The following is a 25080-nucleotide window of genomic DNA, read 5'->3' as shown; positions in this document are numbered from 1 at the left end:
AAATAGCTGGTGAACAAACATGAGAATTCTTAGGAAAGGAGAATCGATGCATCTTACCAAGTAAACAACCTTCACAAATATGATTTGATGGCAAGTGAATTTTTGGAAGATCTTTAACCATTTCCTTTGAGTGAAGTTTCATCAATGCTCGATTGTTAATGTGGCCAAGTTGCTGATGTCATGAATGTGTATTATGAAAGGATTCCTTTGTTAATAAGTTTTGTTCTTTTTGCAACAAAAGAGAGACAAGCTGATCGAAACTATAGGTAACTTGGTTATCCATAGTTACCAACCACAAGGTGGTAGCAAAACCTTGATATGACTCCGGTCGACCATTAAGAGTGATGGAAACAAGCTGATTACTTGGAACTTCTTCATCAATATTTAATAATTGCTCAATAAGATCTTTGACGTCCATATTACCTCCTTGCATGCGAATGTTTTCCGGTTGCTTACATAGATAAGCAACACATGCTTCATTGGGCAGTTGATAAAATAATGCAAGCTTTCGCCATGCATCCTTGGTTGTCTTGGATGATCTAATGTGTGGAATGATATCCCTCTTCACGGATAAAACAATAAGGGCATGCACTTGGGTGTCATTGCCATCCCATCGAATTTGGTCTTGAGTGGGAGGCATTGTCAAAGAAGAAGAAGATTCGACATCATGAGACCCACCTTGCGATGTGGAGGCTTGAGGTGTTTGCGTTAGAGAGGCTGCTGGCCTTTGCTTAGTGCCATTTGAAATATGTTATAGATTCTTTGTGATAAGAACCCTGTCACATCATGTATGCCCACATTGGGTAATTGGCATTGTCAAGCTTGTCGTTAGTACCAAGCATGCCCAATAAATCATTATTATTACTAGCTATGAGTGATGTTTAGCAATAAAATAATAATTTCCAAGTGAAGAGAGAGAATAAATGCCCGAATGATAATAAGTTCTTGATAGAAGAGATGTTGCCCATCTCAATGAAGTCAAACAATATGAAATATAATAATATTTTTAAATTGTTTTCCTACAGAGGAGAGAGAAAACTATGCAGAAAATAATGATTTTCAAAAACAAAATATTACGGGATCAAGGCCGCAATCAGCAATATGCTGAAATCAGAGACTAATGGCTGAAAGTGCTCCAATAATGCAGATAGTAGTAGAATATACTGAAAATTCACCCAATAAATGCATCAAAATAATAAATTTTGTCTTGAATATTAGGAAGCAATAGGGCAAGCAGCCAAATGGTATAATTTTGGTGCATGCCAAGGGCCAAGAAAATGAAGAGGCAAAATCCCTGAATTTTGGTGGTGGAATTGGGCAAGAGCCTCAAAATTTTGAAGAAACTAGGGTGAAATTGAGCTCGAAAGTTGAAAAGCCCCAAATTTTATCTGTAAATTGAAGAGAAATTTGACAATTTTTGTGAAAGTATTACTCAAAGGATGCCAAATGTTGCACTCAATGATGAATTGAGGCTCAATGTTGATGAAGAATGCTAAATTTTGAAAACGCCCTAAATTTGGTGGCAAAATTGGAGTGGAATTTGGTCAATTTGATAAAAAGCCCCAGATTTGATGAAGACTGATAATGGTGTGCATCCCCATGTCTCTAGCCCAGGTAGGATCAAAGCAATTTGTAAGTTAGCCCTACATTGAAAAACAAAACCTTGCAAAAGCCTTGCAAAAGAGATAAGAATCTGCAAACATAGAGGTCAATAGTGAGATGCTTCAAAGCAAAACATAATAGAGAAAAAAACTAACTAAAAAGATAATGCAGTGAATGTATATGCGTGTGAGTAAATGCAGCAGAAGACTTAAGAATGGAAAAGCTAAGGACAATGAATCCTATGGGCCCGACTCTAAGAGTGTGAAAAATGGATGCTAGAATAACCTAGGGTATCCTAAAGGACCTAGAGACATGCTAGTCTAAGAAGGTGTCTACCAACGCGTATGTCAAGTAGCAGGGCTCTGCCAAGGGAACGCCTGACAAGGTGGAGAAGAAGGTGTCAAGCGTGTTTTTCGCTACTTGCAGGGTACTCGTTCTCTTGGGTTGCTTTATGCCAAGGGGGGACCACTGGAGTTACATGCTTACAGTGATTCTGATTGGGCTGGTGATTATGATACACGTCACTCCACTAGTGGCAATTGTTTCTTTCTTGGCTCTTCTTGCATTTCTTGGCTTAGCAAGAAACAATCCACTGTTGCCACATCGTCATGTGAAGCTGAATACAAGGCAGCTTTCACTACCACAGTTGAATGCGTATGGCTTAGACACTTGCTAGCTGATTTGGATGTATCTGTTACTGAGCCTACTCCTTTGTTCACTGACAGTCAGAGTGCCATTGCAATGGCACGGAACCCAGTGTTTCATGCTCGCACGAAACACATTGAGATTCATTATCACTTTGTCAGAGAGAGGCTACATGCAGGTGATATCAGCCTTGTCTATTGTCCTACCACCAGTAATGTGGCAGACATCTTCACCAAAGCTATTTCTCGTGACAAATTTGAAGCATTTCGCAATGCTTTAAATTTGATATCCTTTGGTGGCGGATGATCCTTGTACTCTTGATCACTCTTCACTCCAGGGGGGTTTGTTGGGTATTTGACTCACGCCTCACTTACGCCTACGCTCATATGGGAGTGTTGGTGATCAGTAGGACACTGGGGCACTTTTTACTCTCGGTAGGAGAGGTTTTTTCCCCCAGACTTATAGTCTTATTGTCGTATGTACTTATGTGCTTATGTTACACACATTTGGGCACTTAGTTTGTGTCGGGTGTGAACACCCCCTATAACCCTAAGGTTTAAGGGTTGTACTTTGTACTTTCTGGTTACACTCATTCAGTCTATTCTCTTGGGTATCGTGCTTCAACTACATCTCTCACTCTCACACTGTTTACTGAATCCTGGCTGCACCTCGATCCTTCCATCTCACAAACATTGGCTGTGGCATTGCAGGCTCTCCATTACGGATGTAGTTAGGGTGAGCTAGTTGAGGTCGGGCATAAGCTCTAGACCAATGCTCAGAGATGAGTAGTATGAAAGAGTATAATGAGGGTAAGATGGAGGGAGTAGAGTGCACTTGGGAATGGACCCAAGAGTGCCAAGAGTGCCCACTAAGCATGCGGATAGTGTGCAAGGTGCTGCATAGGTGTAACCCAAGGAGAGTGTAAAGATGCACTAGAAGCGGAGGATGGAAACCCCTGTGTCTTAAGTGGTCATGTGAGATGTGAAGCTGGGGATAGTGAGGGGGATGCCCATCATAGTTGTCGCAGGTGCTATGGGTGTGCTCATTTGCGGAAAGGTGAGAGGCATTGTGTTAAAGGGTTGCATTCCCCCTAACGAAGGATCATGGTGCGAAGAGGTAAAAAATGGGGTAGAGAAGGAGAAGGTGCTAGGAGTGGAGATGGAAGATCCAACCCCTAGTGTGTGTGATGAAAATGTGGAGTGTAATCCAAGGTTTTGGAAAGATGATGAGAGGTGATCAAGGTGTGAGATAGAAGAGGGTGGGATGGGAGAGAATTGAGAAGTGTGTGTTACATGCTCAAATGAAACAAAAGTTGTGGATGTACTTGAATTCCGTCTGCTTTGAGAGCCCCCTCGATTGAAGTTCATATACGCAAAGCCATCCGGATCCTGTACCTCAAAAGAAGAAATAGGTGAGGATTTTGATTCATGCAACTCAAAAGGATTATACAGACTTGACATTGGACCTGGCTGAGATGATGAAGATAGATCGCCAGACACTTCAAATGCCGTATATTCTCCATGATCGGAGAGGTGGCTAACCTCACCAACCGGTCCGAATGTGGTAGTAAAACTGGTAGGAGGGGTGTAAACATCACCATACTTGTTGCGATAATACTCCTTAAAGTCCTCCTCTGTCATGTTATTGAAATCTAGAAAAGGAGTAGAAAAAGAAGGTGAAGGTGAAAGTGGAGTGTTGTCCTCCTCACTGAGTCCATAATGCTATCTTAGGGCCTCCGGTGATGGAGAAGCTTGATAGGACATCATAGGAATTGGAGAAAAAGGTGTTTGGGACATTGTGATTCGGTTACAAGTCGTATTGTGTGCCTCGCACAAAGACTAGCTCTCCACAATATCTGGAGGATACTCTTTACAAGAGCACCAGCTCTGATACCATGTGAAGAAAATTGCTAGGGTTTGCACTGAGGAAACACAGAGTGTACGGCCACGATAGAAACAAAAAGAGACAGACATAGACACAGAAAACAAAACTCAAATCCTAAACGCAAAACTCAAAACTCAAACACAAACAGAAGAAGGGAGAGAAGAACGCAACTTTGAAGTGAATGAATACTGCAAATGAATGTAAGAGTGTACAGATACTCAAGGGTAGAGCAGTGTGTCAGAGAGTGATGTCCATTGGAAACAAATTCCAAGTGCTGCGACCAATAGTCGGAGTGACGGAGTGAGAGAAACACCAAACGTTGATCGCCAGAGTGTGAGGAGATTGAGGCGACTGTAGAGGATGATACTTGATGATGTGGGCGAAGTAGCAAAACGTAGCAGTAGAATACTGTAGTAGAACACCACAATAAAACGCGGTAGTAAAACGCCACAGCAAAAACCCACAGTAGAATGGTGTAATAGAACACGACAGTAAAATGCCGTAGTAAAACACCGTAGTAAAGCGCCGTAGTAGAACGAGGTGATGGCAGTACTGGTGAAGGTTTGACCACCAACGTGGTGAGAGACTGATGGTTGAGATTTGCACAAAAGAGTGAGAAATCTACACGGAAGGGATAGGCTGAATGGGGAGCAGCCTGTCCCAGTCTATTTATAGATATTGAAGGGTGCCCCAAAGAATTAGGGTTTTTGGGGGACCTCTAAAACTCTCTTGGACCGCTTCCCTTTTTAGGGTTTTTCATTAATTAAGTCTGTTTTGGGGCTGTTTAAGGATGCTAATCAGTTGAAAAGCGTGTTTTAGCTCAACAACGAGTGCTGCCCACAATTGGTGGATCAAAAAGCGAACTGAAACTGATCACAAATTGATCTCAAAACTGAGTCAAAAGCTTATGCCCAACTGATCATGAATTGATGCAAAAGTATAGTTTCGGTGCCCGGGTGAAACTCATACTCATCTACATATATCTCACAGTGACTAGTAGATTGAGTAGTGACGTAATGGCAAACATACTGTCAGCACAGTACCTTGGATGCATGCTGAATATATCTAAGATCCACTACATATGAGTGCTGTCCACAATTGGTGGAGCTGAAGAGCTACCTCCCCTTTAAGTATCAGGCAATACTCCAGATACCTGCTTTGCTAAACTTGACTGAGCCTGAAATGAAGTCAACTCTAATTGAAAGGCATCTTGGTAAAGCTGCAACAATCGAGTTGCCAAGTCATCCTCTTGCATTCAATTGGCATATGTTGATGAAACAATGTTGAAGCTTCACCAAGAAGCATATGGAAACTTTACCTCTAACTTTACTTGCCTTGAAACCTCCACTAGGTTGTAGGCCTTTCTTCCCCTTAAGCATTGCGATGATTTATACTTTCACATTGTTGCAATATGTCATAATGAGCCTATGAACTCTAACCGATCCAAATTCTCGTCTAAGTCTTCCATCCATCTTTAGTGAGAGAGTTATACTCTCTCTCTCCATGGATGGGTATCATTGCAAGAAGGATCTCTCCTATCTTAAAGAGCTCAATCCAAGCTTGCAAAGTGTTGCGAGGATGTGTATTTTCAATGCTTTGCTTAGCATTCGGCTTAGACATTAATTAAGTTATGTACATGTTGTGAAGAAGTGCTCTAAACGTAGAAAACACAAAACCAATTGTATAAAAATCATAAATTGATAAACATAGAACACAGTTAGGGTTAGGATAACTCAGGACAATGAATGCAATGAACAATGAAGCGAATGAGTACTAAATATACAATGCTCATACAACAAACACACTGTGCAGTGAATATTGAACCTTGAACTCTCGTATCTTTGGGATCAAGGTAGAGGTTATAAACTGGAGAGTGTATCGTCCTTTGAACGAACCTCGAAACATAGCAAGGTAGCCTCCATGTGTTGAACAATAGCAAAAACGTAGGTATGATGATGAGCGAGTTTGTATAGCAGCCGTAGATCACAAACGCAATAGTTCAACAATTCACTAGGTATAGATGATGTGACTGATCAGCAAACGCAACAGAAAACAACGTAGATTGCGCAATGGAGGTTGAAAATAGGCGCCAGACTAATGTAGATGGCAATGGGCTCTGCGAACGGGGTGTGGGCAGCGAAGCTAGAGGGCCTAAAACGTGTAACAATGAGATCAAGGAAGAGTGGTGGGTTGCATGCCTATTTATAAAAAGTTTGGGCACCCAAATTAGGGTTTTGCATGTGGGACATAGTAATTCTTTAGGATTGCGTTTCTTTTTAAAATAATAAGGTTTCTACATTAATTAAGCTTATTTTTGGGCTATTTAAGTCAAGCTAATGCATTTTGAGCTCAACACTTCCTCTTAAGCTCAAAATTTAGCCATGAGAAATAACCCTTTTTGTATGTTTTCTTTTATCCCAAGATATCCCATCCCAAAGTAGCTAGGGCATCGAGCAAAGGGTGCACGTAGGCTACCTAGTGACCTACCAAGACTACAAAGGTGATGGTTATCCTACCAAGAGAGCCCAGGTGATCACTGTAAACAGGTTAGGGTATAGGTCCAAGGATGCTTGTTAGCTGCCCAAGGGGCCACCAAGTCTTGCAAAGGTTAATGGAATCATTAATGGACCTCTTTTTTTTTTTGGAGTGTTTTGTCTTAGTTTGCCACAAGATTTAGCATTAAGCAAGGGTTTCAAATCGGTGTTTGTCTCATTGAGTTATTGTGTCCTGAAGTATGAGAAATAAGGATGGGTACCCAACTACCTTCTTAAAACAAGCAAAATAATCCCAACACACTACTAGGATAAGTGTCTAGGGATTATGTGAGAATGTTTGTGTATACCAATCATATGGAGAATATGTGAAGAGAGGTACGACGTTTGGAGAGCAAGCAAGACAAGCAAAGCCAACATGCAAGCATAGGGTATTGCCTTTGGAGAGTGCCATGTGCAATGTTAGGAGTATTGTGGATCCAAAGTTGATTACTCCAAAGGTGATCAAAAAGGGATAAATGCGCACATATGCATGTTAACATGAATAGAATGTCAATGCATTGGAGTTATGCAAAGGGGAATGCAATATGTCATGCTTGCAAAATGCTATGCAACAATGCCACTTGGATAGTGCCCTCACAAGGGAATTGTTCACTTGCCCAAGCGCCCTTTTACAATCATGTCATCTTGACAGTGTGGATGAAGATATGATGCTAAAAAAAGTATATATACAACGTGTGAAACAAAATCTATAAGTGTAATCATTGTTACTATCAAGAGAAAATGCTGCCCCTTCTCAAAGTCGAAGGGAAAACTATAGACCACCCTCCTTGCCATTGAATGGTGGAAGGAGAAGTAAGAACCCTCTCTGTCCCAAAATGTCAATGTCTATGGGGAAAAAAGAGTAGCACCCAAAGAAGAAGAGTGAGATACGTGTCTAGCTGAAAACCTGTGAAATGAATAGCCTCCAAGGTGGCCTCCGAAGAGGCAATGACAAATCTTGGGAAAGAAGCGCCGTGAAAAGATACAACCATGGGAAGGAGTGTTGAATGATCCAAGGCTTTGCTAGATGGTAGATTTTGTAGAAGGAAATGTCAACCTACAAAAGGAAGCAAAAACAACTGTATAAGATCATAAAACATGCAGACATCGACTTCAATGCTAAGTGTGAGTGAGTGCTATGGACAAATATGAATGGGACTCCCACTACCAAAAGATAGACATGCTAAGAATGTAAGAAAGTAAAATGAGAAATGTGCAAATGAAAAGAGTGTGCCCTATAAGGATCAAGTGATATGTAGGTGGGAAGTGGAAAAGAATCATTGTCAATATCATGGAGATTTGAAGTGGAGGAAGGCTCCACAATTTGTTGGGCCGAATGGTCTCTAGAGAAAGTAGGCTCAAGTGCTTTTGGCTATGAACTCAAAGGAGAGGGCGACTCAGAGCAGAAAGGGGACTCATCAATTCATTCCTCAAGAAACGCAAGACATGCTCGAGGATAATTGAAGTCCACAATAGTAGGATGGGCAGGCATTTCTAACAACTCCTTAGATAAAATGGGAGCAAAAGAACTAGTTTCCATGTGAGCAGTGGGACTACCCTCGTGTCTTGGTTGTGGAGGGGGGAGGGGGGCGAGAGTGTCCACACCAGATGGACTCGAGACATGAGTCTTAGGTGGATTGCCCTTAGCCTTTGAACAACACTTGTTATCAAAGTGACCAACCTTTTGACAATGTTGACAATACAGATTTTTCTTTGGTACATTTTGCCACACGGGTTTGAGTTTTGATGGAAAAGTTCCTTGAGATGCTGGATGTTGATTGTAAGATTGAGTTTGCTTGCCCTTCCCTTGTTGCTGTAACAAAGGCCCCTTTGAGGAGGATGATTGAACCTCCGAGCGTAGTATAGTAGTTGACACTTAAATTCATAGGACATGGGCATTCGAGGTTGTGAGATCACTTACCGCACAAATGTAAATATTTCCATGGCAGCTTATTAAGGAACAATGTAACTTGATCGTCAGGGGATTTAGGTGGTGGAGAATATGGAGGTGGATAAGGTGGATTTAGTGGAGGAGAGGGTAGGCAAAAATAAGTTGTGAGTGGCCAATAGGTGCCGATTGATGCGGAGGCATTGGAACATGAATGTTTCCATAAGGTGCTAATGGGGGAGTTGGAGGCACCGAGACACATAAATCCTATCTAAATGTTGACTGGGCAATGGAAGAATGACTAGTCGGGCCACTAGGTAAGGCCATGGAAGCAAATTGTGGTATTAATTGGGGGACACTTAGATATGTTTGGGACGCACTCCCAAAGGGATACCTAGATAGTGTGTGGGGGGGAGGTTGAGCCTCCATCATGGGAAAGTTCTCGGATAGGGGGAAGGAGGTGTCCTAAAGGATGCGCCTAAGTGTTTTGAACCCCCCAAGGTGGTGTGTGGTGGAACATGTGATGCACTTAATGGAGGCTGAAAGGAAGGTGCAAAGTTGGAATGTGAGGGCGGGATGAGTGGGAGCCCAAAAGGATTTGTGATGGTGGAAATGGGAAATAAATTTGGTTTCTTTTGTCCATTAAATGCATGAAATTTTAAAGATGATTGTGATGAGGATGTGGATATACCTACTTCAGTTTGACCATGAGAAACAAATCATTTGAAGGAAAAGGAGGTGAAGGGATGCTTACAGCTGTTGCTTTCAATTGGATACCTTCTTTTGAGTTTAAAAGGAAATATCTATCTTCTTCATTGCTCATAAACCAAAATTTTTTATGGATAGTCCTTTCATCAAGAGGATCTCTTGACACTTGAGAAAAAGAGGAATTAGCATGAATAGATGTGTTCATACTTGACATTGGAGTAAAGGTGAAATATGGAAGTGGTGTATAGTCCATGCCAATTTCCACTTATGGATGGCCACTCCGTGGTGGAGATTGCGTCTTTTCTCCATGTTTATAAGTTCTATGCATTGAATCTAAAGGGAAAAATTCAGTCTCATCTTCAATCTGTTGCTAAGCCCTATGCATAACGATAAGATTATACTCCGCAACCAAAATCTCGTATGGCCGGTGGACTCCATGGTAGTTTGAAGTCTTTCCGGCCATACCAGATCTATTAGAGGCAAGCTGGGAGGTCCACGTGTGATTGTTTTTGGACATGCTTGATTGTGGATATTAAAGCAATGTGGGAGTGTTTGAAGTCATTTGACCCTATGAAATTTCCGATTAAAGTACTAGGTATCTCAAAGAGAACTTGGCTCTGATACCATGTGAAAAAATGCTCTAAATGCAAAAACACAAAACCAATCGTATAACAAAGCACAAATTGATACGTAGAATAATTAGAGTTAGGGTAACTCAGAGACAGTGAATACAATGAATAATGAAGCGAATGACTATTGAATATACAATGCTCACGTAGCAAACATACTATGTAGTGAATATTGAATCTCGAACTCTCGTATCTCTGGGATCAAGGCAGAGGTTATGAGTTCGAGAGTATGGCATACTCCGAACGGATCTTGAAAGGCAGCAAGGCAACCTCCATGTGTCAAATTGCAACAAACGTAGCCAGAGAGGCTGGATCTGATGCAAACAGGTAGTGAGGAGAGAGAAAGACTTAAAATGCAGGTACCTTAGGAGAGAGAAAAATTGCAGCAAGTTGATGATACGGCAGGCTGATGGCACCAAAAACGTAGGCATGATGATATGGTAGGTTGACAGCAACAAAAACATAAGTATGATGATGAGACAATTCGTACAACGATGGTAGATCACCAACACAATAGTTCATCAGTTCGCCAATTATAGACGATGTGGCTGATCAGAAAATGCAATAGAAATTGACATAGATTGCACAATGGAGGCTTTAAAGAGGTGCTAGATTGATGTAGACAGCAATGGACAGCTTTCGATGAGATATCCTTCTCGAACAAAGTGTGGGTAGTGAAGCTAGAGGGCTTGAAACCTGCAAAAACGAGATCGAGGGAGAGTGGTGAGCTGCATGTGTATTTATAGAAAGTTTGGGGCACCCAAATTAGGGTTTTGCATGCGGGACATAGCAACTCTTTAGGATCACGTTTCTTTTTAAAATGGTAGGGTTCTTTCATTAATCAAGTGGGTTTTGGGGTTGTTTAAGTCAGGCTAATGCATTTTTAGCTCAACGCATGTGGGGTGCACATTTGATATATGTAGAATATTTGAGTCTAAAATATCAAAATTTAAAACATAAAGATACCTCAATCATTCAATGTATATTAGAGACACTTGAAAGTTTTACAATCATGGCATTAAAAATTAAAAAAGAAAACTAAGATAGAGGCTAAAGTAGAAGGATCATGCATTTGCTATGGATTTAGTATCCTAAATGACTTCATGGGCAAAAATTACAAATTCTCTTAGTGAGAATCAAAGTCCCTTACGTGTCTTCAATTTATTTCTCTTTTTTGAAGCAATATGGCTGAAAATGTTGATAATTGCTCCAAAGATAAGGAGCTAGCTTAACTGAACATCTTGGTTGCTAGTCGATGTAGCTCTAGTGTTTTTGCTCCATAATCTTTCCACCATAGCCACCACCTACAATGATTCTCTCTCTTTGAGCATCAGTTGATCCAAACTTTTCTTGCTTGCTTCTATATTGGTGTAGTTGTGTCTATAGTTGTCAGGTACGAAAAGTATAGTACGGTACAGTACGATAAAATACTGTACTAAATGGTACCTTAAGATTTTATAAGGTACGGTACGATATTAGTACAAAAAAAAAAAACTTTATTTTTGAACCATAGATGATAGAACAGATGTTTAAAGTCTAAATAGCAATGCTATTGGAGTATATAAGATGAATACTTGAGGGTAACATGCCAAAACCTCTATGGCATATGCCGTATGCGCAAGATGCGCTACAACTTACAAGTACATACATAGGAGTAGATACATCATACATGAATGATCATACAAATAAGAGGCATGTATGCTTGAGAGAGAGAAGGTTGAGAGAGAGAGAGAGAGAGAGAGAGAGAGAGATTTACGAAAAAAAAAGAGAGAGAGAGAGAGAGATGAAATGACATGAGATGCTTTATTAACGTCTAGGCCAGAATGACCTGTGAGACCAACAGCTACCAAACAAACCACCAAAGGTTTTGATAAAAGATTTATAAATTTTGTTATGGTTTTGTTTGGCATTGCTAAGGCTAAAGTAGCTACCGATGGTACTTTCACTAATTCGTGTACTCTCAGAAGGTACATTAGGCCAAGCTATCCTCTGGCCTAGTTTTATTAGCAATGTGTACTAATGCTTTGGGTTGGGTGGTGCAAAATGAGCTGTGAACAAAGGTAAAATCAATAGGATTAAGCTACTTGATGATTCTCAAATGGTGCTGAATTTATTTATTGATGACACTAACATATTGTGAAAAATGATGGGACATCAATTAAAAACGTTTGGAACTGCTTGAATACCTTATGTATGGCCTTTGGCTCTAGGATAAATCATAACAAAACATGTACGAGGAGTCTAATCAAGCTTCCACCCCCTTTCATGGTTGATCAATCAAGGCTACAAAATCACCACCACCACCACAACAACAACAGTCAACAACCCAAACCACCACCACCAACAACAACCACAAAGAAGAAGAAGAAGAAAAAAAAGCGCTTGTTTTTTGGTACGAATTCGTACGGTACGAACTGTATAGTACAAACCAGTTCGTACTACATACGAGTGCAACTATGGGTGTGTCTTGATCAATATGTCCTCAGAAATGTATGGAACCAGTCTTTCAAGCACAAGATTTCAACCGTTTTAGACCTCTTCATCTCGCTTTTGTTCATTTTCTTGAAACTTAGGATCAAGAACAAAAGTAGTTGCATGAAGAGGGGAGTGATGATCATCACATTTATTTTTACACAAAGTATCTTTGATGTTCTAATATTTGGCTCTATCTCCTTGATGCTCTCAATCATCTTGTCAAGGGCTTCATAGAGGTTGCAAGTGCAAGTGTCTCGGAGTGTAAATTACAAGATCTTGTCCTTTTGGTAATCCATTCTTCAGCTTGTGTTAGAGAAAAGTGACTCTTATGTGGTAGGTGATGCATGCCTCTTTAACTTACAAATGTTGGCAATAATGTTGCAAATAAGTCTAGCAAGCACCCATAATTTGCAAGATAGATTTATGGTCAATTAGTGATTCCGTATTTAAATGGTGCACGTATCAACTAACAAAGCCCCCTTTGGGTTATTGGTTGCTAAACCTGTGATATGAGATACACAAAGAAATGAAAATTGGAAGGTCTTACCTCAAAGAAGCAATGTCTAGTCTTGTTAGGATGGTCATGACATGGTCTACCAAGAAGCTCAAGGACCCAAGGTAAGACATTGTGTAGAGGTGTGTGTGCATAGCTCAGAGGCTCATCAAAAGCCAACATGGCTTAGAGGCACTAGACACCTAACCAGAGGCCGAATACATGGGTATAGCTTTGGGGATCAACTCACAAGTGATGCGTACCCTTGGGAATCAGAACTCCTAGTAGAATCATTATTATTATTATTATTATTTTTTTGGATAACATTCCGAGCAAAGTACCTCACAGAGTAAATAGATGTGTTGGAAAGGTCTTAATGCATGCATTGGCATGGTTCGTGTCTAATTCCAAACTCAGTATTTATGTATTTATGATCTAATTTAAAATGCATATTGATAGGGTTCATTATTGCTAAAAGACAATGACTAAAAAGATACATTAAGTACCTTGTCAGAAGTAGTAGGTGGCTTGTTAGGCTCACTATTAGATAGGGTATGAGTAGTGGTATAGTGGGTGTGATCTTTGTCGTGTTGCTTATCTTTTTCTTGTAGCATTGGTCAATAGTGTGACCAATATGCTTGTAATGTTGGCACTTGGCAGTTATTTCTTGGTGTAAAAGTTTGCCAATCCTATGTCAGCATCTTAGCTGTGTCTTCCATTGGCGACCATTTCCTCATATTTCATCTCTCAATCCACCTTGATAGCTGTCACAATTTCATTTAATTGTGCTTCTTTCATTAAGTTGTTAAGAAGTACAATTTTTTATTGTCGTCATCTAGATGACTATTTAGAGTGGTCAATTGTCGGTAAAGGAGACTTAAAAGATTGAGATGCTACTGAAGAGTCTTCGAAGGATCGCAAGGAATACTAAAAAATTAATTGCATATTCAAAAATGATTTAGAATTATTAATCTCTCTCCCAAATGTGACTTGAAGGCCATCCCATACCTCTTTTACCTGTTTTTGTGAGATCAAGATGATGAAGAATATTGTCAAATAGACCGAGCCTAATGATGGCGAGTCCATTCTCATTCTTCTTAAGCCATTCTTGATGAAGTTGTGGGTTGCCCCAAATGTGCTTTGGGTCATTAGTGGACACAACTCTCCATGCGCGTTCTTGCATAAGTATGAACTGAATCTTCGCCTTCCAAATGCAGAAGCCGACACCCGAGAATTTTTCAATGGTGATGCCATATCTTGACATCTCAATGGTAGAACATGGAGGGATTTTTAAAAAAGTCCGAAATTTTGTGATAAAATTTGGAGAAATTTCAAGGTAAATCAACATGTGGATAAGACTTTGATGAATCTAGGTGATTTGAGGTGAAGTTTGGGGCATTTTATGCTAGCCACCTATCTCACCTCAAATCACCCAAATTCATCAAAGTCTTATCCACATGTTGATTTTCCTTGAAATTTCTCCAAATTATTTCAAAGAAACAGGTCAGCAGCTGTGGCATGTGACAGATGCCAGATCAATGAGTAGTATGGGGTGCTGTGATTGTGACACACTGCAGACAGATCATCAGGTAGAATTGATGGGTGTAGTCACTCAGGGTGACAGGGACAGGCAACTAGTACAGGACACTCTTCAGGTAGGTGTCTTCTTCTTCTTCTTCTTTGCAGCAGCAGTTGTTGGCTGCAGACCTTCTCCTTCTTCTTGTCTTCTTCTTCAATGTGCAAGCGAGCTGCCTCTTTGACCTTTGCTGTACACGGACAGATAAGACTTGTTCTGATACCACTGTTAGGTATGAAGCTCGCAAAGATGAACCAGCAGGTACACACCAGGCTGAATAGATTAATTTGACAGATGATGGTCAAAGTACAATGCTTAGGGCCTCATTATATAGGCCTAGCCTAATTCTTTGAATAAACTTTATGGTGATGGTAGTTTCTGTGTAGATCTGTTGCTCTGTCACTGCAGGAATGAAAAATTTATTATTGTAGGAGTATTTGATAGTATAGTGGCCATAAGGGTTTCTCTCTTTTTGTTTCAGAGTTGAAAGTGGCTCATCTACAAATATGATTGCATGAGGCAATCCTTTGAGATGGCCTCCTCTTTTGTTGTTAAATAGTAAAAAGTCTATCTTATGTACTTTTGATTAGGAAAATTAGCATAATCCTAATGTGCTTGCAGCTAGTTATGATTGCTGTGTTTTCTAATTTCAAACTGTTTGTGAATTTTAGGAGGTACAAAAAGAGAGGGAAATGAAACTTGTGGATATTTTGGAGAAGAAGTTAGAATTGTTCGTCAATAATAGACAAGCATTTATAGAATGGGCTAAAGAAGAGGCTCATCGTCTTTCAGAAGCAGGTACATTTCTCGTTGTCTTTGTTATTTGGAGGTGGATAAATAAAGAGTAAGTTTTTTGGGTATTGAGCAAAGTAAGAGGAGTATGTGTGCATTTAAGCATACAAGGTTGTAAAATGGCCATACCACTTGTATTAGAACCTTATTATTGTGGCAGATGACTTCCATGTTATATATGGGTGTTGTTCTGTACCATGGCTGTAGGTCATTCACTTGACTTCTGTCATTGTTTGTTTGTAAAGATACATGGTACTTTCAATGCTCAAGGTGGGGCTTCATCAAGTTCAATTTTTAATGCTAGTAACCATGTGGCTTTTCAAGCCGTTTTTAGTTGTGTACATTGTTTAGCTATAAAAAATTTAGGTTGAAATTAATTTTCAAATGTCAGTCAATTTATTCAGCTCTCGTGTAACTCCAAAAAAGGAAACTAAATTAAACAAGAAGTTTTGATAGGACAACTATCTTAAAGGTTTGTAAAAAGGAACCTGGGGGCATGGCTACCTTTTCATCCCAATTCTGACTGCATCAACAAATTGTCCCAACATCCATTGTGAACTTGTCTCTAAGCATCCATTGCCATTGTCAATATCTCTCATCATATCAGGCCCCATGCCCATCCTCCTAAGAGGGGGCCTTTGTTGCCATTTCTTTGAGGGTAATGTTATGGAGTAGCAAAACTTCTAATTGCAGAAAGACATGCTGAAAAGAAACCTCACTGACAATACATTCCTACAAAGAATATATCTTGTATCGATTGCTAGATGCTTGGCCATCTTGCTAACAAATGTATGTCTAAGGCTAGGCAACTTTAGGATTGTACCCCTTCTATGACCTTGACCCACCTAGATGTGGCAATGTTGCCACTTTGTAGTTCCAAGCAGGGGTATTGACTTGATCTCAAACACAAGCTGTACAAAACCATCCATGGAGCTGTACTATCAATGCCATATATGGAACCCCCTTAGTCAATGCCTTGTTCCACCCCTTGAAGGCTTAATGGCCAGGTTCACTACAACTACCATGGACTTTGGTCATCAGACCCATCTTGTTACACTTGAGGAAACTCATGATGAGTCTTGGATCCACATCTTCGAGTTGCTATTTGCTTCTGCAGTAGAGGCCTCACCCACCCTCACCTACAGCCATTCGGCAATGCCATTTGTCTAATGGATTGTGGATAGGTGGTGCCACTTATCACATGTCGCCAAGCCATGACATCATCTTCTCCTAGAGGCCTCTAGATGGTGGTGTCTAGTGTGAAAATAATTGAATGGCCACGATTTAGGGTGTTGCCTCAATTCTCTTTGATATTGACTGAAACCGGCCTTCCTTCTCAGATAGGGTGGTGATTGATCTGATTCAATACAATTTTCAGCAAGCAATAAATTAACAAATCTGAAAATACTCATTTTACTGATTAATCTTGGATAGTTGATACCCGATTTACCCCAACAGATGGTGCCCCTTGCTGTATTTCTCAAAGATGAAGTACATTGAAATTTTGATCTCCTTCAATCCTCATACACAGAGCTGTCATAAATGACCAGCAGCAACAAGGAGCAATTTGCCCCTTCTTTTGGCTACAAATTTGGGCACAAATCAATGCTTGCAGTTTTGCATGTGGGCCCAAGAAAATGGGAATGGACTCACTCTTGAGATCAGCTGTAAATTCCTAATTTACAACTACTCTAAACTTTGGGTCTTCAATTATTGGGCATGGATCTGGAGGTGTTTGAGAAACCTAATTTTTGCTGTGAATTAGGGTTTCAACAGAAAATATCATTGCTGCTCCTCACCAATGGCTGGAATGTGCTGAGAATTTTGGAGGGAGTATGAAAGAATGAGAGAGGAAGCTGAATGCTGATTTCTATTGTGGAAAATGACCCTGGACTTCTGTTGCCTGCTGTAGACAGCTCTTCAGGATGCTTCACTTGATCAGCCCATGGAGAGGTCACATGCAGAGCAAAACAGCTCCCTCCTTCCTGTCTTGGCATGTGAATGGCTGCCTCTACAGTCAGCCAGCTTCAAACAGCTCCGTTCTTCCTTTCTTAGTGTGTAAATGGCTGCCTCGGCACTTCGCCAGCCCCAAACAGTCCTCTCTCAGTTTGCATGGGCAAGTTTACAAAGTGGTAGCCTTCCAAAAGCAATTTCCCGCATCAATTAATTAATTTCAGAATTGAAATTTTAAAATCTAATTAATCATCCGTTTGACCTCTCGATCAATTGGTTGGTGCTCATCCACATTTAATGTGCTAACCCCATTGAGACTTAAGTTGTTGCCAACTTCAATTGGCCTTAGACTAGCATTAATGGATTGATAGCTATTCCTAATGTTACCACACAACATTTCAAAGGTCTATTTAATGCCCTAGGCCCAAATTGACACTAGACACGCATAAGTACTTGTCCAACATATCTTGATACAAGTTTTGCCAATATCAACTATTGCATACTTAGGGTTCTCAGGCTGTCACCATAACTTAACTAACTAGTACTCACATGTCCACCTCATATTTGCACAACTTAATAATATCAAAGCTAAGCATAAAAAAGGCATGCCCCTTGGACGGATCCTCCCTTGAAATCCTTGCAGTTGTCCTCAAATTGCATTGCAATGTGACAAAAGCAAAAGTATTTAACCAGAAAAACTTGAAGGCATCATAGTTAAACCACATCAGCTGCTAGTGTTTAACCATGCTATTGCTAGACACTTGCTAAAATTTCCAGCCAAGATAACTAAGTCATAACCGGGGTTGTTCATGTCCGACGGATGGGTCAACTCGTCCGACCCATCCAATTCGGTCCGCCTTATCTGGTCCCATCCGGTTTGTTCCCTGCTCGAGTCGCTTGATTGTGCCTTGTCTGACGGTCAACCATTACCTATACCGTGTACGCCTACGGCCAACAAATGGTTACTTTTTTTGACCGTTTTCACCTGTTTCTTTCAACTCTTTCTTTTCTTCTTTTCTTTCTTACCACTTTCTTTTCTTTCTTTTCTTTCTTTTTTTTCCTTGAATCTTCTCTATTCTTCTTTTCTTTCTTTTCTTTCTCTTTATCTTTTCTTTCTCTCACACAAAGACTCAGGAGAAAAGATTAAAGATTAAACTAACAAGTTTAAAAACCCTCTCTCCTTCCCTCTCCCTCTCTCATGATTCAAATTTCATCCATCTCTCTCTCTCTTATATACACACAATGCCACCATTCAAATTTTAGTATTTGAAAAATCTCTCTCTCTCTCTCAACCCTAAAACCCAAAGTACTCTCCCTTTCTATAAAAATACCCTACCTCACCCCACCCTCCCCATCTCATTCATCCTTTCAAGTTTTCCATCCCTCCTACTCCTTTCAAGCTCTCCATCCTTTCTACTCTCTCAAGCTCTCTCCTCCCTTAACCTCTCAACCCTTCCAACCTCCTCCATCAAGATCTAGTCTCTCTCTACTGTTGTGCTAAGAAATGCACTTAGCCACTTAAACTGCCCCAAAACATGCTTATTTTAGGCTTATTTTAGCCAAAACCCTAAAATGGGGAGTGGATCGAGAAAGTTAAGTGGGAGAGGATCTAGAATCATAATTTTCTATAAATTGGCAGCCAGCCCTCCACTCTTTCACAATCTCGTTTTTGCAAGTTTCAGGTGTTATCAGCTTGCTGCCCACACCTCGGTCACGGAGGACATCTTAGCCCTTGCTGTCCATCATTGTTCCCTACAGTCTGGCGCCTGTTTCCAGCCCTCCACACACTGATTGCTATTGTTTCTGCTTGGTGACCGCGACTGTTGTTCATCTGCATTGTTGTTGTACAGTTTGCCATGCCAGCAAACTACTGCGCTTGCAGGCCCCAGTTGCCACCCTGACAGTTTTCTCTCCTGTCTGTAGTCGCGCTGTAGTCTTTCTCTCTCCTACAGGCTGTCTTGCTCGCGTTTTTAGTCTCTCTCTCTCATGTAGGCTTCGTTTTTAGTCTTTCTCTCTCTTGCAGGCTCCGTTTTTAGTTTCTCTCTCTCCTCATTGCTGTCTGCGTCAAATCCAACTTCTCATTGCTGCGTTTGCTGGTGTTCGATATCCGGAGAGTGCCTTGTTGCGATTCGGGATCCGTTCGGAGTACGATATACTCTCTAGCTCATTACCCCTGCCTTGATCCTAGAGATACAAGAGTTTGAGATTCAGTATTCATTCACTGTATAGTGTGTTTGCTACATGAGCATCGTATTATTAGTAGTCATATCATTTCATTTATTCATTGTGTTCATTGTCTTTGAGTTACTCTAATCCTAACCCTAACTGTGTTCTTTTTATCAGTCTGTGCTTTGTCGCACGATTTGTGTATGTTTTTGTGTTAGGGTATTTTTCTTTACATGGTATCAGAGCCTGATACTCTCTGAGAAACCTAGGCCTTTGATCTGAAAGCTCTTCGCAAGAAGTAAGAACAACAATAGGTTTAAACGACTTCGAACACATCAACACCGATTCAGTCTCCAGATCAGCCTATCTCGAGAACTGAGCAAGAGTGGGCCGATCAACTTGCTCCACAAAGTTCCGACATGGTGGGAGAAACATCTGAGTATATGGAAGAAAAGATAGACAAGCTGACCCCTGAGGAATATAAATTGATCATAGCCTATCGACAAAAGAAGATTGAGGAGCTCGACTGAAGGATTGCCCTTTAAAAGCTTCTAAATGAAGGTATTCATGGATTTCACTTTTCAGATGTTGCGCATAAGTTTGATGATGTCGTAGGGCCGTCGAGACCTCCATCAGGGATGGGCCCCCCTCTTAGAGAGCAAGATCCGGAGTATGTTCCATTTTTTCAGACTCTTCCGTAAAAAGCGGCTGTATCAGATGAGTTTAAGGAGTGGCTTGAAGAGGAGTATACATTAAGCCAAGTGGAAGTAAATAATGTTCAAAGGCTTTGCTTAAAGAAGGAATTTTGGATGGATGTGAGAGATATTGTCATTGCCATCACTCCCATCTATAAGGTGCTTCGCATGACGAACATGGAGGGGGCTACTATTAGCGTCATCTATCATCTTACGGCAGATGTGATGGAGAAGATACAATCATTGTGACTATGTTGGATGGGGAGGCCTCTTCTTCATGGTATTGGTTTTAACTATTTATTTTTTAATGATTCATGCTTCTTTTTAGTTTTAGAATCTATAATTCATATTTTCTCACTTTGTTTATTTTCAAATTTCCCCTCTAAATCTCCATCTAAATCTCTATTCTCTTATACATATTGTAGTGATATCTTGGATACCATCCCTAAAAGAGATGATATTCTCTTTTTGACGAAGAAAAGATGGGAGTGGATGAAGCGATCCGTACATGGGTTTGTGAGACTCTTGCATCCCGCCTTAAAAAAACCTTCTCTCTTCATGGATGCTAGTGTCCTTCCCGATCGTGATGTCTTTCTTCTAAAGGCTTTGGCGGAAAAGCACTATGGTGTCTTTCTCGAAGAGCTCATTAATTATAGCAATCAAAGGGGCACTACTTTTGCATCTACCATTTGTTGAAAGCAGAAATCATTGGTGAAGTCCCTTTTTTGGTCGGAGTCGTTTGGCTACCAATTGCCCTACCTGCAAAGAGTAGCCTTACGCATTCTTGCACATGTTTGAAAATCTTCTCTTTTTTCATTTAAATCTAGTTACAACTTGTAAGTTTAAAGTTTAAACTTATGTTTTCTTCACGTGGTTTAGGATTGTTCATCAGGTACATGTGAGATGTTGGTTCGCCTATTCTCTCGTGCATACTAAAATTCATAATAAGCTTAGCATATGACGATTGAAGCGACTAATTTATTGTCACTCCAATTTACGCATGCTATGCAACATGTATGAGATGTCTATGGCAAGACAGGTATCGTATATCTAATTTCTATACTTTTTAGTTCATAACTTTATTCATAGATTATGAAATATATTTAGAGAAGTTTCACTTGTTTAATCTCAGTTTTTCAACATTTAAATGTATAGATAAATGTGGATTCACTCAAGCTCTTTGCTAGCACACTCAAAAGTGTGACTTGTGAGAGAGACTTGAAGGAGGAGCAAATCTTTAGGGAGCTTTACTTGGAGCTTGAGGAGATAGACCGACGGGTCTCTTACACTTGTGCACGCCATGCCCGTGTTTTTATTCACCCTAGCATCGGAAGTGAATGGAGCTTCTAGTTCGACATCCATATTGGTTACTCGTGATGTTCGCAGGGCCCCCAGATGCTACATGAGGCATGGGAGTGGCTCGAGAAGTATTCCTAGTTCGGTCAAGGATGACATATCTATCACTGCCTCTCACATAGAGCTTAGAGAGCCCGAGTATAATGACGAGGGCAATGTCATTAGTGAGGGTGATTTTGTTGAGAAGAGTGATGGCTCCTCAAGCGGCAACAAGGATGCTTTTACCTTTGATATCGAGTGCTATGAGCATCTAGAGTAATTGTGTATCTTGATTCGGATTGAGCCATGGATGATGGCTTTTATCTTAATCCATTTTTGTATACTTTTTGTGTGAGATTGCACATCTGGCTCATAATAAAGCTGGTTTTATTATTGATGCTACACGCTTGAGTCTTGATTCTTGTTTTAACTCTCTTTTGCACTTACTTTTGACTTGAATCTCTAAGTTTATGTTTTAACTTTTAAGTCCAAACATTAAGCATAGACTTAAAATTATTTGTATTTTTTTTTTCATCAGACGTAGGTCTAAGATTTATTAGTCCAATTAGTACCGTACTAGCATCGGGCTGTACTAATTGGATGCCATCGGATGTGACAACCCTGCTAGGGCTCGTAGAATTGGTGCTATAGTTAGTACATTTTTCAGCATTTTATATACACGTTGGCATTTCTCAGTCGACTTGAAAACAATCAACAGCTTGTATAGGGGTTGAGCAATTAGTACATAGTTTAGTACAAGCCATCGGTAATATCCCGTGTGGTTGAGAAAGCATTGAACTCTCTTATAGTTCATCAATTGTGGTAACTTGACAATGACTTTGACTTTTGAGAAGTCGGTTACAATGCTATTCTTTGATACCACATGTCCTAGCATGCATCCATGTTTGACCCAAAACTGACACTTTTAGGGGTTCAAAGAGAGATCATATTGCCTATATCGTTTAAAGGCTGCTTTAAGCTTTTCGAGATGTTCTATCTAGTTGGTATATACACAAAGGTCATACATGAACACTTCCAACCATTTGCAATGCATGCCCTTAAAATTGTGCATATCAAGTGTTGAAAAGTGTCAAGAGTTGGTTAGTCCCAAGGGTATAACGATGTATGCGAATACGCCCCACTCAGTAGAAAAAGCTATTTTGTGATGATCGTTTGGACAGATGAACTTGCACTTGATTGTAGCCTAAAAACCTATCTAGGAAGCTGTAGGTCTCCCTTCCAACGACCCTTTCCAGCACATGCTCAGTATAAGGCAATGGGTAGTTGTCTCTCTTCATCTTTTCCGGTTTCCTTTAGTACAATGATGATGGGGAGACCGAGTTTGTGTGCTTAATTTTGTAGATAAATTTCCAACATTTTGAAGCTTGTCGTCTTGACTTCATTGGTGTGTTTAGGATTCATTGCATGGGGACGTTACTTAACTAGCACCGCACCTCGCACCATGTGAATGTTATGGGTGATGATGCTAGGGTCTATTCCTCTAAGTTCCTCAAGTGACTAGGTGAACACATTCTTGAACTCTCATAAGGGATGTACACGATTAGCTTCCTTGTGGTTGGTAAGCTCATCAGCAATGAAAATAAGTCTAGGCTTGTCGCCCCCCTATGCAGTCAAATTAAATTTTTTGACCTTGGTTACCTTTTATAGGTTCGTAGGTTTGTCATTCTTGTTTAGCCCCAAGCAACACCACTATTGATCTCCTTTTTTGAATTTAGTAAAGCATTTAGGAAGATTGTGAGACTTCTTTTATTCTTGGCATCAATACTTTTTGCAATCCCCTTCCATTCCTCCTTCAACCTTTTCCACTACAAGTGGACCAGAAGGTTCCCTTCGATTCATTGGGTTTTAGGTAGCATAGGAAGTTTTGGGTCACTATTTGAGCTGACTTCTGACTCAGAGTTAAATTCTCAGCCTTTGTTAGACGAGGGCATTTCTCTTGGTAGTTGTAGCTCAAAAACAGCTCCAATTTTATAAAAGGTTACTTGGTTCGCTTGATTGAGTCCTCCTTGCTCATAATCCAATTTGTCCAAGTACTCTAACCAAGTTCTATCGCAATCCTAACCACCCTGTCGACAACCAACACATGCGTCTCCTCGGGCTTAGTCCACTACAATTCATTCAATTGCATGCCCATCAGTGTCATAGTCCATAGCCTAGGGCTATATAATAATCCCCTATGCTTGTGTGTTCATATCACAAATTATTACATTAATCCATCTACATTGGTGTATATGCAAGAGTTCTCTCTCCCCTGTCACTTCAGCCACAATCACACTACAATTTATCACTATGAACCTCTTAAGAGAAACAATGATGCAAGGTAACTATGAAACTGAGAAATTCAAAAAACAGGGATAAATAAGACTTTAGGTGATATATAAGGCACTAAATATCCACCAATTGGTGTTTAGGCCGTAGATGTGAGGTGAAAGACAACACGAATACAATAGCACTATGAGTGCATATGGAAAAAAACCCTTAGCTGTGGACTCAAATGTGTATGCCCATAACACTATCTGGCACTATGGACTAAATGTCACCAACTCAACCATAATTAGGCTAAAACAATTAGGGGCCCATAATGTCCTCCACTGACTAGTGATAGGCTTGAGGAAGTGCTGCATGTGGCTACACCAGCAAAACCAGAAGTATGGAATACTTGTGTCACAAAAAAACACATGCTCAAGGTGAAGCACTCCAACAAAGGATGGATCCACACGTACCACCATGATTGAAACTGAAGGGTACTGAACTGGACATAATAAGCTCAGGCACATTGTTGCAATTCTTCAATGTCATGGACTTCTTGTGGCTTACAAAGGCTGAAAAGTCAAAGGACCCAATCGGGTAGAGCAATTTAGTTTGATCTCACCTTTGCATATCTTCATGTTCACTAATGCCATCTGATCATCTAGACAATTCTTCTTTCCAAAACCATCTTCACACTTTTATCAACAAAAACAATGTTTTGCTATAATGCGATTAGGAAGACCTTGTCTTTCAAAGGCTGTTTGGAGGGAGAGAGTCATAATCTGTTATAATGCACCGCACGTATCAGAGCTGATACAAACACATGGAATGTATGAATTGTTTTAATGCATGAATAGTCATGACCGTCTCGCCAAAACCTGTTGGAAGTCAGTGATAATCTGTTAGATGAAAAAGAAAGATACATATCAAAGTGACAAAGGCAAGAACTTATTTTATTATGTAGAACTTCACACCTGAGCATTGCCTTTTGTAGGCATTCTTCTGGCATGAGGTAAGCACCAATAAAGCTTTGTAGTTAAATATCTCTCTGGCATTATTTAATGCTGTTATTTATCTTCTTTTGCAAACTTTTACTGGCTATATAAATATATTTCTTTGAAGTAAAACCTTTGTCACAAAATGAAGAGGCATGTTTTATGAGTTATGCTGTAGAACAGTGCTTTCTGCAACTCATACTGGATTTCAAGGTCTGTATGCACATCTCTTATCAAACTGTATCTAATTTTAGTATTCTGTCCAACAGCTTTTGGAGAGCCTATGCTGCACACAATAGGTTACATCTACAAGCGACAAGCGGCAAAAGAGCTTGGGAAAAATATATTTCTCATGGGTGTTCCTTTTTTCGCTGAATGGGTCAGGGATAAAGGACATACTATCAAGTCTCAAGTGACAGCTGCATCAGGTCTGATCTTC

General features: G+C 40.3%; 1 protein-coding gene across 1 annotated transcript in view; it reads left to right on the top strand.

The window, feature by feature from the left end:
* Nucleotides 1-25080, top strand: part of LOC148010447 (chaperone protein dnaJ 10-like) — a 99254-nt gene that overhangs the window by 45776 nt on the left and 28398 nt on the right. The window contains exons 5-6 of the mRNA XM_087672095.1: nucleotides 15106-15232; nucleotides 24911-25069. Coding sequence (XP_087528221.1) covers nucleotides 15106-15232; nucleotides 24911-25069 — 286 coding nt within the window. The remainder of the gene's footprint in view (nucleotides 1-15105; nucleotides 15233-24910; nucleotides 25070-25080) is intronic.

Source organism: Lygodium microphyllum, chromosome 29 (assembly GCF_053477565.2).
Source record: "Lygodium microphyllum isolate KBCC chromosome 29, Lygodium_microphyllum_v1.1.10, whole genome shotgun sequence".
Classification (NCBI taxonomy): domain Eukaryota; kingdom Viridiplantae; phylum Streptophyta; class Polypodiopsida; order Schizaeales; family Lygodiaceae; genus Lygodium; species Lygodium microphyllum.
The sequence above is the reverse complement of the archived record's forward strand: the minus strand, read 5'-3'. Positions and strand labels throughout refer to the sequence as shown.